Consider the following 15895-nt stretch of genomic DNA (forward strand, 5'->3'; position numbering starts at 1 on the left):
TTAAGCCTAGTGAAGACATCATGTGTATATGCAAGACTCAGGAGAGAAGAGAACCTTCAGATGTATGAAGTGGTCCATCATTTAAGGAGAAATTATTCTTTGCGGAGGCCAAACGCAGCTCAACTTCGGAGGCGAATCAGGTGCAGTCACGTCAACCGTACCGGGCCACGATAATGAGCGGTGACGAGCCACGGTATCAAGCGAAGGGATGATATGACGCATTCTAAGTGGACTCCGGAGGACGTTCGTTATGCGTTCGGTCTCCGCACAGAATAATTTTTCCCATTTAAGAGCTTAATGCTTTGCATATTTCCGGACACATTTTAGTTGATCTCCGGACGGCGTTCTACGTCCGCATGGAATAATTTTTCCCATTTAAGAGCTTAATGCTTAGCTTTTTTTTTTGGGACAATTTTCAGGTACTGTGTCGGTTTAAAGCATCAAAGCATTGGATATATAATTATCAAATGTTACTTCCCAAAGGACAAAAAATTGCTTGAAACCAGAAGAGTTAAATAAATACACTTTTGAATGATCAAACGGTCGGTAAAATTAGCTAATAAAAGATTAAGCACTTTATGAGATAATAACGACAATGAATACGAATCTAAACAGAAGATTACTGCTGCTATTCCGAAGTTTTATAAAGTAAACACTTTTAGTGAAGTGAGGATATCTAGCTAGAACACGATCAGGAAAGGACTGAAGTATTAAAAAAGCTATGTCTGGATACATTCACAATCGCAAATCAGCTGCAGGTATCAAAATTGTTCAGTAGAGTTAGCAGAATCAAATCTTCATCAAAATAGCTTATGAGAATAATGTTAGATGTAGAAACCAACAAACTGTTGAGTCCGCCAATGTATTGCCGCAAAGAACCATAAATCTCCGCCATTTAGATCATTCTGGAAGCTTAAGTTTTTCGTTGTTTTTCCAACTGCAGAGGAGAAAAATACAAATAAGTCATAAACTTCAATCGGCCAACTTACAGCCCATTCAATTGCTTGAAGAGAATTTGGGCTTTATAGACCAAGGCTTCGTTTGGGACCGCTTTTTTATTGCTTTCTAAAACGGAGTTTTAGTAAAAAATAAAAAAATTTGTACTAAAACCAATAAAATAGCCGTCCCAAACAAAGCCTTAGGGTTTAGGGTTTAGGGTTTAGGGTTTAGACCCTAAACCCTAAACCCTAAACCCTAAGGCTTTGTTTGGGACGGCTATTTTATTGCTTCTTAAAACAGCTTTCTAGTAGAAAAATTAAAAAATTTTGTACTAAAAAACTGCTGTAAGAAGCAGTAAGAAAATTGTCCCAAACAAAATCTAAGGCTTCGTTTGAGACGGCTTTTTTATTGCTTCTTAAAGCAGCTTTCTAGTAGGAAAAATTTTAATTTTTTAACTAAAAGACTGCTTTAAGAAGCAGTAAAAAAGCCGCCCCAAAGGAAGCCTAAAAGTATTAAATAGACTTGCATTATATGCCAACTGAATATCAGCTTTGAGAGGCCAGAAATTCCACCCAATTAAATCAATAATTTGATTTTTTTTAATGTAAGTATTTTTTTCGATAAAACAAAACAGGCCTTTAGATAAAACAATGGCATCTGTGCATAATGAGAAGCTGACCTTATAAAGTAGTAGTAGAAGAAGTCTATGTACAGTGCCGTCTGGACGATACCGGCAATCCAGGCTGCAAAACAGAGAATTAAGATACAAGGAGAAATAATATCTGCGTAGACTTGTAAATTGAAATAAAATGTGTTGTCCATTATTTATAACTTACATATCCATCTGCTGTAGTATTTCTCTGTAAAATACCGGTAGATCCAGTTGAGAATATATAAGGCTCGATATGCCCTAAACCAAGCATTTCCGTGAATTAGAAAACTATATAGTTATTTACCAGTAAACGATTGTAAATATGAAGGCTTATGTTTATTTGGAAGTTGTAGGAAGTAAATGTAATTTCATCCAGAATCAGCTAACAGCAATAAAAAATTGGGAAGAAGAATACACCAACACTATTTTTGTTGCAAGATATATGAAAGAAAATAACAAATGCAGTTGGATCTTCAATTGGAGAGGAAGATCCGGCTCTCCTAAATTTCTAGCTGTCGGCTAGAGCCCTCACAACCTAAGGAATTCTAATTTCAGCAAAAACAAGCATGAAAGAAAAAAATGAACCCTAGGGAAAAATATATTTAAAGCATACAATTTCATAACAAAATCTCAAAATAGCTCCTTGCTTTTCCCTCCTAGCCGTCCCCTCCGCCTCATTCAAAATCTGCCTTGTCCCACCCCAAAAGGAGGGCAGAATCAATGTAGGCGAGGTTTTCGCCTACTGTAGACCACAGCCGATCCAAGGACCAGCTTGACCGATCCAAGAGGAACTGGTCTATGATACCCCTCTCCCAAAGACCCATCTTATGCTCAAGCCCAAAAGATAGAAAATGCAGGTTCACCCTCCAGTACAGCTCCCATGTGGCTTCATAGTCGAATAGGTTCTCCCATTTTATCAAAACTTCCTTGCTCCCCCTCCCTATCGTATCCCTTTCAACTCCAATGGTTCCAACACCACTTCCAATCAATATCACAGGTAACTCGAAACTGGATGCATGATCCCCGATAGCTCTCTTCTCAATTGTGACATGTGGAACATCGAATATATAATCGCGGTATAATAAGCCACTACTCTAATCATCTCTAATATCTCATAAGGACCAAAATATCTCAGGGTCAGCTTCTCAATCGATAATCCACTAACTTCAATGGAAGGAAGTCCTCCCTCACCTGGACCCCCTGTATAGTCAAAACCGCCCCCCTACACACTCTGTCTGTCTCCACTTTCCCTATGCCTGATGTTTTATGTTTTAATGTTATTGAAGATATATGTTTTAACATTTAAGTTCGACATCCGTTCCCGCTTCGTCTACGAGAGCTCACAGGGCCGGATTGTGACTTCCTATAGAACTGAACCGGCCCCACCTGGGCCGGTTTGGTCGGTTCAGGGGGGGGAGAACCATAACAAAGTTTCTATGCTAAAATCAATCTAGACATCACCAAGCAAATGCTAAATCCTAACTGCCACAGATGTAGAAGTTAAAGTAAGAAGAATAGAGAAACTCTGCACCTTCTTGATAGCACTTAACAACCCAATGGAAAGGATCGCTATGGCTCAATCAGGAGAATATTCCACTTCATACCTCTATGGTGCATTTGAAACATTCAAACAAAATCTAGGGAATAAACTCAAGAGCAACCAATCATATGCTCAACTCTTCCAACAAATTTTTCTTCTAATATATCCTGCCTGCCCAGAAACCATAAAATAAAATTATTTGATGAAACCCTTGTTGCTAATGCAGGAAATAAATCTATAAAACTAACGCATTCCCTTCCATTGTTATATGTTCTCCATGTATCAAAATTATCCATGAACCTACCATCTATTCAGAAACTAACATTTAACCTAATTCTTATTGCAGCTTTTATCATACTCGTTGCTTATTTCAGCGTCAAACAAGAAGAGATGATTAGGCTATGCAAAGGAATGAGAAGAACTCAACAATCTTAAAATAAGTAGTGATAATCACATACCCTGATCACATTTATCTGATATTTATGAACGTTGTAAGTGCACAATTTTAGCTCAATCAAATTATGAAAGTCTTCCAACTTTTAGTGCACTATATTTCATATTTCATATATTATTTAGTAAAATAAAAGTTGAATAATTTCAATGTGAGGTGTGTGAAATGGCCAAACACTATAGGACCCTACCCCTAAGCTATTAAAAAATCTCAATATATTTTTTTCTTAATTCGCATAAATATTTATAGCCATCTAATATCACTAATATCAGTACGGTATATTACTTTCATAGGCAATTGCTCATCATGAAACATAAAACTGTTGCAAGTACAATCCTTCCCATGTTCCATAAAATAATCATTACCCAATTTGACACTACTATAAAATATATTAGATATGATAATAAAAATGTACTGTAATCAAATATCATCTTCCTTTCTAGACAAAAACATCATCCATGAATTTTTTATACTGAGACCCCACAACAAAATGGGGTTATATAATTATCATTTTCTTGAAACCACTAGGGCCCTACTATTTGAAAAGAACGTTATAAAACTTTATGAAGGAAAAGTTAACCTTAAATGTCACATTCCTAACAAATTATTTTGCCAAAAAAAATTACAAAATAACAAACCTATTAAAACCTTCATCAAACTTTTTCCAAACATATAACACTCATTGCTTCCATTAAAATCCTTTGGGAGTATTGCCTATTATGTCCATCGACATCATCAAAACACTAAACTTAAACCAAGAGCCATAAAATGCATCTTCCTAGAATACTCCTTGACTAAAAAAAGGGTAAGTATTACAATGATAATTCTAAAATATTCATCTCCGAAGGTATTAACTTCCATGAAAATCAAAGATTTTGTGAAAAAAATTATTTTCAAGGAAGGACTAAGAATGAAAACAACTTTGGCTTCCTCAAACTTGATCTCTCGACTAGACAACAACCCCACAGAGTCTCAAGCAATCCCAAGATTTCACAACAGATAATAATATCCTCCACATACATCAATTCTAAATAACTCTATCTAATGAACCTAAATCATTACGAAATGTATACTTAAGAAGAAAGAGAAAAGCTCACTGAACCAAAGCATGTCATGCCCAGACATCCAAATCCATGCAAGATCAATCACCATTTAATGAAGGTAATATCTGAGCTTGAAATTCAAATCCATATGGTTCCCAGCTTCCCACCCTCTAAAATTCAAACCCATTATGATATCAGCCTCCTTACTACACCAGAAAAAATATTCTAAGCATGCACCCAATATCTAATAACCAACTTTATTTCACTTCTTAATATATCCTCCTCACACAAAATATTTCTGACCGACATAACTAATATCAAGATTCCAAGAACAATCCAAGAAGCATTGAAAGTCATGATTGAAGTAATGAGAACCCCAAAAGAAAATCAAAACTTGAGAGATGGTAAAATTTTCAAAAAGGAAAAAAATAATTGAAAATAAGTTAGTATGCACAATCAAATACAATGCAAATGAAATACTTGAGAGCTATAATCTGAACTCGTAGAAAATGGTTCCACTCAAACCTATAAAGTTGATTATGGAGAAACCTTTGCCCCAGTCAGAGAGATAAACGCCATTTGGATACTTCAATGGCAACTAATCTCAAATGGTCCATACATCAGTTGAATGTAAAAGATACCTATGGCGAACACAAAGAATATGCCTATATAGAACCTTGGTCATATTTTAACCAAGATTTCAGTACTGACCATGTAAGCAAAAAATGCTTTCATCCATTGAAAAATCAAAGAAGCCTATCTAGAACCTCCAATAAGTTTTAATAAAGATTTTTTACTATGTCTGTAAGTTGTAGAAATCACAACACGGCCTTAAACAATCCCCAAGAGCATTGTTTAGAAAGTTCACTAAAGCCATGGAAAAACTAAACTTCAAACAAAGTCCAAAAGATCACACTCTTTATAAAGAAAGTCAATGAAGACATGATTGTAATAGAAGATGAACTCTAAGAAATTTAAAAAGTGAAATATCAAATATCCAAAAATTTTGAGGAAAAAAATTTGGAAAGACTAAAATAATTTTTTGGAATCAAAGTGGCCAAAAAGCTAAAATATTCATCTCTCAATAATAACACGCCTTAGCCTCAAAAGTTCTAATTGACTACTTCAACAAATTAAGAGAGGCAGGCGACAACTCAAATTTTGACAAAGGAAATATCAAAAGATTGATCGAGAAGCTTACATATCTTGCCCACACAAGTGCACATAGCCAATGATGAAAGTGTTTTAAATTAATTTATGCATAATCTTAAAAACTTGCATCTATGGACAACATAAAAAACTCATCAATACCTCAAAGCAACACCGGGAAAAAAAATCTTATTCAAAAGAATTAGAAAACCCAGCTTAGAAGCACATACAAATGTTGATTGGGCAGAATCACTCATAGATAGAAAGTCTGTGATTGGTTTTGATTGTTTAGCTTTCCTATGTGAGAATCGAATAACTTGAAGTAACAAGAAGCAATCAGCAGTCATCAAATCTAGTGCTGAAACTAAATTTCGAGCAATGACGTACGAAATATGTGAATAGTTGTGAATCAAAATTATCCTTGATGTCATAGGAATAAAATGGGAAGATATCAAGATAATATGAAGTTATACAAACAACAACAATCATGACATCAAAATCTTTATCCCACTACATGGGGTCAGCTATATGAAACATTTTTCTCCATTACGTCATATTAAGAGTCAAATTCTCATTTAAATCTAATAAATGAAAATGTCATTTCTAATACTTTCTACAAGTCTTTTTAGGTATATTTCTACTTTTTTAACATAGGCCAGATCTAATGCATCTAATCTCCTAACAAGTTCATTGGAAAGCCGCATTTTGATGTGAGAAAATCATTTAAAACGACTCTCTCTAATATTATCTGCCACTAGATCTACTCCAACATTTTCACATTTTCACGTACATACTTGTTTCGTATTCTATCTCTAAGTGTAAAGCCACTCATCCACCTAAGCATCCTCATCTCTGTAACACTTATCGTTAGTTTATGCTTCTCTTTTAGTGGCCAACATTCTGTGTCATAAAGCATTACAGGTCTCACCACTATCTTATAGAATTTTTCCTTAAGTTTGATACTATGAAGTTATAATAAGATAATAAATAAATCATCAACATTGCCAACAATGTAGTCCAACATGACCAAACAAAAATCAATCAATACTTCATCAAAGAATAATTAATAAGTAGACTCACGCATCTCATATATTCAAACACAAGCGGGCGGCCAACATCCTATCTAAAGAACTATCACGTTCTACATTATGAATATTACCTTCAAGTTACATGAAGAATATCTACTCTACAACTTCAGTAAACCTTCGAAATTCTTATAAGCCAATTTGGCAATCCATGGTATTGCAAAGCAAGCAGTCCATCATTGTATATAAGTTGGTAACATGTAGGCCTTTTTAAGGGGCAGAAATATCTCCCAAATTTCAAGAAAAAAAGATACATAGACAAGTTTTAGAATATCTTTCTTAATTCCAATATAAGTATTAGTCATTTTAGGTAGAAATTACTAAAAATAACCTAAAATTCAGCTACAGAAATAGAGGGGCCAAACCCCAATGAAGTACACACAAATTCAAGTCATTTCTCCTTTCTTCAATTAATTATAACATATAATTAATTCCGAAAATTAAATGAAGGAATTAAAAGAAAACAAACCACAGAAATATAACATGCATATATCAACGAACAACCAAATTGGTGATTTATTTCAATTAGATATTTTGAATTTTTTTAAAAGAAATAGATTTGAAATTTTTATTTAAACTTGAGCACCGAACAATTAACTTTAAGATTTATGGGGAATTTCTTTGAAATTTGGGTGGACCCCTCCTATGGAGATTTGCATTCAAGACGGCCATCATCGGGGTTTTATGGTATTGTCATTTCATTAGTCGAACCTTGTCAACTGTGTTTGCAAGCAAACAAAGGATCAGATTCAGCTCTTAATTTTTGGAGTTATCGTACAGATATTAAAGCTGGGAGCTATTTATTTTAATATGTGAATTTTCTTTGTAAGAGACATTGAAGGCCTAATATAAACGCATAAAATTAAATACTTCGGTTAACTTCAACGAGTGTCGGTTCTGAGAGTTTAAGCTTTTAGCAGTGAACCTTTCTTGTAATAAACCTTAAAGGCTTAATATGAACATATAAAATTAAATACTCCGGTTGGCGCGACCGCGAATTTGTTTGGTGGTTCAAATTATGTCAACTCCAGTCCATTCAAAGAGGAGGATCGGACTTGAGTTTAAGTTCACTTTTGTCCCGCGCGGAATTCTCAAGCGTCACGTGTACATATACTACCCTCGTATGGGCCCATGCAAATATCTTAAATTCCATTTTAAATGATATGCGTGTGTATGTGATGTAGAACGGATAGGAGGATTGGATCCTAAGGGTCTTGTAGAGCAAATCGAGGGGTCTAAACAGCAGCTTTTGACTCTTAGAAGTCTTGGACAGCAACTCTTCTTCCAACACAGCAGCTAGAGGTCTTCCAAGGGCTGAGGAAGAATGGTGTACAGCAGTTTTCCTCTTCCAGAACAGCAATTTTAGAACTTCCAAGAGGTGTGGATGCAAGACAATGAAGGATACTTTATGCTGCAGTAGGAGGAAGGAGTAGAATCACTGTCACGTGGAATTTGGGGGAGTTAAATGGAAGAGATCCCACGGGCAAGGCCTTAGGAAAAATCTACCAGCAGGGATTTAAGGCAAAGATTTACTTCCAGAGGAAAAAAAAAAGGCTGATTTTAGTAGGATTTAGGCAGTGCAGGCATAGAGGAGATTTCGGCCTGACTAAGGGCTGATATTGGTAGTCTTTCCAAATGCATATATGGGTTTTAGGAAATAAACGAAATAACCAAGAAAGCCTTTGAATGCTTCAGCCAACAGCAGGTTGGCTTGCCAAATTCTTTCCCAATGGAGGCTGACGGGAATAAGGGGAAGAAATTAGGGGATTAATTCAACTAAGGGGGAGGCGGTGAGCTGAGAGGGAATTTAGGAATTAAATCCTAATTCCTATTCTTCATAAAATCCATGGAGGGGGGAACGGCGAGATGCATGGGTGAGGGGGGAAGTAATGAGAGCAATTAAGGATTCCTAATTTAAGGTTTTAGATTTAGGAAAGATTTAATTTAAATCCTCTTGAATTTAAAATTCAAAATTAGATCTAAATCAAATACTTCCTAAAATAAAAGAGCTAAATTAGGAAATATTTTGAATTTCAAATTTGAATGAATTTGAATTTCAAATTAATTCCAATTGATCCCAACCTAAATTATACAATGTATGTCAATTTGTATGTCAATCTACTTATACAATGTATTTTGTATGTTTGCAAATTCATTCATTATTTATTTAGTCCGCATTGCATCCTTAGATGTCACGTATAATGTCACGCTCGTCAGGGCCCATGCGATATTTTGCTTTTCAATGCATTTAGCACAATTACATATTTGTATGTGCATTGTATTGTTATTTGGTGTATGTTTGTATGATTACATATTTGCTTGCTTAATGGTTTGGACATGATTAACGATATGCATAAATATTATGCAGTGCACCTACACGAATGGCGGTATACAAACATATTATATAGAGTGCTCGTATAATACACTTGTATGGCGCAAAAGTATTTGCACTATCCGATCAAGAGACATGTAGGAGATGTCTCTTTTTGGTGATTTGGCACATCTCACACACTTAAATGAGAAAGACATACCGCCCGTGACTTGTAATAGTTCACGGAATGTACGACACATTCACGGGAATATGAATCACCTTAATTTAGGCGACTATCAGGTACGTTTTTGGGGGCACTTGTGCCAGTAAATTGCAATATGATTAATGCTTTTAATTCGTTATGGAGCGTTTAATTAAGATTATTATCATATATATGCTGGAGACATCCTACATAGTGATAATTAATGTAAGTGAATTTTCGTATAAACATAAATAATTTTTACTTTTACCCACTTAGGATATTATTACCCATATTTAGGTGTATTTTATGCTCATATTTTACTAACTTGTGAATACTCAATGAATCCAAAGCAAGAGTTTCAAAATGGCATATTCACACATTTTAAACATGAATCCTAAGCTGGTGGGGCCCTCAAATGTACCTTCCATGTCTTTTAGCAAAAGGGTCCTAGGCTGATGGGACCAACAAATATACCTTCCATGTCATTTGACAAAAGGATCATAGGCTGGTGGGGCCTTCAAATGTACATTCCATGTATTTTAGAGGGGATCCTAGGCTTGTGAGCCGCAAATGATTTGAATTTCATATTATAAATAGGAGGGGAGGCTTAATTCATTTTTCGCATTTCATTTTTACAAGGGGTGTTGTTGGGGGATTTAGGTGTGCACGAGCAACTTAGAAGCAAAAAGTGAAGGTTCTTGTTCATTCTTGATGGCCAGCAATGAATTCTCATACAAGTTCACTATAGGGTCTTTCTGTTGTGTTTTGATTTTCGTTTATTTTTACTTTCAATGTTTAGAACATAGGCTGATATGCTGATGTAGAACTAAATGCTTAAAATGAATGAAATAAGAATTTGCACGATTCCTTGATAAGAGCAAGTAAGATTAGAATTATTAGCAAATAAAACTGATCAAATAAAATATAAGAGCGGTCACTTCTGTTTAGGCTAAGTTGCACACTAAGCACTTGGATTATCAAAACAACATAGAGAATCAAGACATGCAAATAGAATAGCTTTCAACAAAAATTCCTAATCTAACAATAAGATTAGAAGAATGGAAAATACACTCAACCCTACGTTTACTAGGTTTTAGGCAACGGCAAAACAAAACCCTACGTTTACTAGCTTAGGCAAAGGTGAAGCTCGGCTCCTTGTGAATCGTCATCACCTACAAGATTAGGGGATTAGGAAAGTAATCAAAAGGGGGAAGAAGTTCACCCTTATCAAGATTAAACTCGAAATAAAGCTGTAAGAACGAAGTTCCGGATTCGGGATAGCTGTTTGACAGGCGTTCTTTGTGGAGACGGCACTTAGGAACCTTCCTGCAAGCATGGACAGCAGTTGGTGGCTGCAGGAACCTGTGGACAGCACACCTCTATGTCCAGAAAATTCTGAACAGCAAACTATCCAATTCTGGAATGCTGGACAGCAGTTATAACAGCATGGAAAGCAATCTTATAACTTGGAAAATTTGAACAGCAGCAATAAGAAGGCTTCAGGCAGCAGTCGGAGGGTTTATGGCAGCACAATGGTTGATTTCCCTTTGCTGGAGTTGATGGACAGCAAGATGAAAATCTGGAATTTCCTAGGCAACGTGCAGATTGTGCCCAGAAATCTGGGACAGCACTCAGAAATCCAGTAAAGGAAGAAAACCAAGAGGTGGGAGGCTTGGGGAAGATAGCTAGGACTGAGGAGAGTTACGGGATTGATTGGGGAATTAATTTTAGGAAAATTAATGGGATAGGAGAGAGGTTGGGGGCGGCTAAATGATTAGAGCTTGATTGGAGTCAAATTAGGAAAAGGTTTTAATGGGAAAGAGGAGGAAAAAGGGGAAGGCCAGCCATGCATGAGGGAATTAATTGGGATTTGAATTCTTTCCAATCATAGGTGATTAAATTTTGAAAGAGATTTAAAGGGAAACCCTAATTAATTTTAGATTTGGGATAATAATAAAGTTTCCAAATTGAATCCGTCTTAATTTAGGAAAGGATTCAAATTCAAATAAATTTGAATTTGGAGTTTGAAAACTTTCCAAATTTAAGAGGATCTAAATTAGGTAAGCTTCCAATTCTTTCCTTAGAGGAGTCTTGGGAGAAAAAAGGAAGGTAGATGGGAAAGGGGCCGGCATCATAGGGGGCAAGGGAGAGTTTATGGAAGCATTTAATGCCTTCTTGATTTAAGGAATTAAATTTGGTAAGAAATATCTCATCCCAATTTAATTTAAAATTCAAATAGGAAGTGATTTGCAAACTTTTCAAAAATAGGATTTATATTTTAGGTAATAATTTCAAATTCAAATAGATTTGAATTTGTAATTATTTGAGTTACCTAAAATGTAGAACTAATTTAGGAAAGGTGTAATGGCAATTGATGAGAGAGGGGAAGGCAAAGTGGCGGCCGGAAGTTTGGAATAGGGTTTGGTTTAAGGTTTGTGGGTTGAATGGTTTGGTGGTGGGAGTTGGTCGGCGACAAGGTGGATTGTGGTTAGGGAATCCGGCGGCTAGGAGCTTGGTGATTGGATGGGGATGTTGGTGACTTAATGGGGAAGGAGGAAGGGAAAGGAAAAGGAACGAAAGAAAGGCAAAGGAAGAAGAACCATGAACCCGGCTGTCTCCAAGGTTGTGGGTGGTCCGATTTCCCTCTATAGGGATTTCTCCAAAGCTCTCTCTTAGAACTCTCACAACTCTCCAAAGAACACATGTGCAGGAATTTTCTTATAATTCATTCATTAACGTTAGAAGAAGAACATGAGGGCTATAAATAGCCTAGTACAAAAAGGACTTAAAGATAAAAGACGCCTTACCCTTAGGGCTTACATACGACTTCCCTTATGCAAGGGGTAAAACGGGAAAAACAAATACAACATAAATAACAAATAACATAATAAAACAAATACACTAAATAACTCAAAATACGTTGACGCGATCGTGGCCATGGATCGACGGCCACGCCTCTGATATACGATTCATGCTCTGATGTCCCCATCACATGCACTTAATTTTGTTGACTTAGGAATTGAGTTAGATTCCAATTTTTCTAAATTTTGTCCAAGTTATACATTTTGTTATAAATTTTGGCAACACCCCGACATCGTCCCCGCGTAGAAGGCCGCATTAGGTGTGTTAAACCTTCACTTTTCTAATAAAAATAGTCATCATAGGTGTCAGGTGACACCACAACGAAATTTTAATTCACCGATCGCTAATAAAATTGGTCTCAAATCTTGAAGTACTTGTTTATAAAGCATAGCATTTCCCCGCCTTGGGTGTCTGGTGCAAGCAGTGGCCACGGCAAGACAATGAGACAATGCAACACACAAAATCTAGGGTGGCGGTTAGAGCAACAAGAAGAGGCATGCAGCAAGCTTGGTCGTGTGAGGGAGAGAGAGCCGAGAGGAATAAAGGGGCTTTCTTGTGTTTCGTTCGTGAGGATGGTCGTGTGTGAACCGTGAGGAAGTGAGTGGTGGAGTGTTATGAGGGAATGAGTGTGAGTGAGGATATTTTAGAGATTTATTTAAATTAGGTATAATTATATGATATCAACTTTTTTAAAATTAATCGTGCTTTGACATCACAGCCAGATCTTCGTCGTCATTTGCACATGTCGATGCCGACTCAATCTGGGCGTGAAATTTAAATATTTGCATATCAACGATTCCAATCAATATGGGTGTCGATCTTAGCTATTTTCATTACTCCTGACGCGCTGGCGCTATCTGTTTTACAAAAAAAGACCATTTCGGGGATTTGGGTTTTCGGTTGACAAGCGTCAGGCAAGTTTCGAGTGACGTCATGCTCTTTCGTTTTTGAAACTTATCGTGCACGATAAACTCGACCCCGACACTAGTACTGAGGTCAACAAAAGGAACCACATGCAAGCCAATGGGAGAAGGGGCCATGCACTAAAAGCCACAAGAAGACCCACAAAATAGACACAACAAGCACACAACATCCTATTATAGAATTAATCAATTTTTAATTTTTTTCATTTATGTCATTCAATCTCTTTCATCTTTACAATACTTGGATCATATAATATAATTGATTTAATATAAACTTTATTAACTAATAGCCCTTTTACCACATAATATTCTCAAGAATCATCATTTAAACAACCCAATTTAAAATATGTTCATTGAGCTATATCTTCAACTTTTTTTAAGAAAGATTAAGGTACTTCAACCTACCACATTTCAAAATCACTAAGAGGCAATTTAGTTGGAAGTAAAGTAGGCATAAAGTATTAAAAATGCAGGGGTTTTAAAAATATTGATATTTGGTATGATGAAAAAGGAATGCAAGATAAAATTAAGTAAATGAAATATAAACCATAGTTCACTTTTTAGGTAAACTAAACTCACCCAAATTTGAGTGAGAAACATTTACACCGCAAGCAAACTCGCATGATTGCTGCCACCACCCACCGACCACCAACGTCGCCACCCACCGCCACCGTCGCCGACCACCATTGCCACCAGTCGATGTCACGTGTCGTCGCTATCTTTGGACTTTACACTAAATTCATTTTACTTCAAACAAAACCAAAAGAAAAACATTCACCTGAATTTACTTTACACTCATCTAAACAAGTCCACTATATTCATTTTTTAGCAAACCAAAGAGCCCCTAAATCTTTTAATAATGTTAAATGATATTTCAATTTCAAATCCAGGAAAAATACATATCATGTATTCAATCTTCGTCATACTAATCTCAATTACCTACTAAATTTTTTCTGAATTATTTGCACTTCACACTGTTTACATACTTAAACCCAAACTTTTTATTTTATAAAACACCACATCTATCAAAATTATGTCATTTACAAAGAACATATACCAAAGCAACTTGCTTTTTTTTGCAGCACTCTTCAATATTTCGAGCATTAACACACTCCCTACATCTGCATATGCAAACCATACACATGCAAGAAGCCACACTTACTCCCATTATGTCTACGTAGAACTCAAAATTAAGAAAACACCATTTTGTTAAAATAACTACCGGAAAGATGGAAAAGAAATATATAACCAGTTTTTCAATAGAGATGCTTTCAAGTTTAAAGAATGACCGCCCAGCACTGCCATGTCAAGAAAAGTATGGAAAAAAAATACATTAGCTAGATTAAAAAAATTACATTAACTAGACATTAAATGTGATTTTAGTGAGAAACTATGATCAAAGTAAGCATCTTAAGTATCTAATTTACAAAGATCCCATGCACACTAAACTAGAACCATTAACAAATTACAATGCCAACTAGAAAGGATCAAAAATACAAGTTGTAGTCATAAGATTAATCAGGTTGTCAGTTCAATCACTGACTATTGAAATCAGTGTATTTGTGATTATTCAAGAAATAAAACGGTACTTCCAGTTGGTATGTGCAAAGTGGTTACCCGAGAAAGAAAACATATTGGCCTGTTAAATTGTCCACGTTTCTGCTTCTTTGGAGCAAAACTAGTTGTGGAAGAATTGCCACTGCTTCCAAGTAGATCGAAAATGCCCAAAGTACCTACAAATGCAGGTAATAAATGTGTGATTTTGAAACCATTATCAAGTTTTTAAATACAAGTTTGGTAGCAGAATCGAGCAAAAAAAATTTGAAGTAACTGTGGATAGGTTCGAAGTAAACTGCACAACTAGGTGAAAATCCTTCAAATCTGAGACACACATAAGACAGCGACTTTAATCATCTCTTCAATGTCCGCATTTGTTTCCATAATTTTATGTTAACATTATTATTGTCCTTCATTTACATGCACAAGAAATCATGATGACAGCATAAATCAATTTATATAGGGACAAACAACTTGGGTCAAAGGATGCGCTATTTTCATGGTTTTACTTTCCGAGGTAACCAAAATGATGAGGTAGAGCTGATGTACCAGTCTTTCAATTTGATCTAAACTATACATGCAGTATAATTTATTCATTCTGGTGAGTTTCAATTAAAGTATGATTATATACGAATTTAACTACAACTGAATTCCATATTGTATCCATTTACCATTTGAGGCATTATGATGTGATGCATGGGTGGAGTTACACAAGAGATAAAAAAGAGAATTAAATTCTAGCTCAACGAATTATATAATCATGCATCAAAGTTAAGTTGATTACAAGTAATTCGCGATGTTCAACTTGCTAGGCAAAGAAACTACAACAAGAGAGCTAAACCATTTAAGCAAACGCAAAGGAAAACATAAAGCAAAGGCTAGTAAATAAAAATCCCACAATTAATACAAAGTTGTTCACACCTTGAGACCTTTAACTCTCTCTTTCCTATGGAGACTAAGTTGAGCGACGGAAGATTGTCCAGACTAGCATCGAGGTTGCCACTAAGATGGAGGTACCAAGGAACGTCGCCGTGGGAAAGGATCTCGGAGGCGGAGGGGGTACGGTAAATCGACCTTTGATAATCCACGTGTAGACGGAGAAGTGTTCGTCAATGGAATCTACTAGCGTCGGCAAGATCCGGTCCAAGTATTCTTCGACGGTATCGTCGAAGTCAAATCCG

General features: G+C 35.9%; 1 protein-coding gene across 1 annotated transcript in view; it reads right to left on the reverse strand.

Annotated features, from left to right (window-relative positions):
* Positions 1-596: 596 nt before the first annotated feature.
* The window catches only part of LOC110115694 (ER lumen protein-retaining receptor A), a 20264-nt gene continuing 4965 nt past the window's right edge, over positions 597-15895 (reverse strand). The window contains exons 3-6 of the mRNA XM_020849003.2: positions 14775-14890; positions 1776-1849; positions 1619-1682; positions 597-937 (exon numbers count right to left, since the gene is read on the reverse strand). Of these exons, the coding sequence (XP_020704662.1) occupies positions 901-937; positions 1619-1682; positions 1776-1849; positions 14775-14890 (291 nt within the window). The 3' untranslated portion in view covers positions 597-900. The remainder of the gene's footprint in view (positions 938-1618; positions 1683-1775; positions 1850-14774; positions 14891-15895) is intronic.

The sequence above is a fragment of the Dendrobium catenatum genome, unplaced genomic scaffold, assembly GCF_001605985.2.
Source record: "Dendrobium catenatum unplaced genomic scaffold, ASM160598v2 fragScaff_scaffold_621, whole genome shotgun sequence".
Taxonomy (NCBI): Eukaryota; Viridiplantae; Streptophyta; class Magnoliopsida; order Asparagales; family Orchidaceae; genus Dendrobium; species Dendrobium catenatum.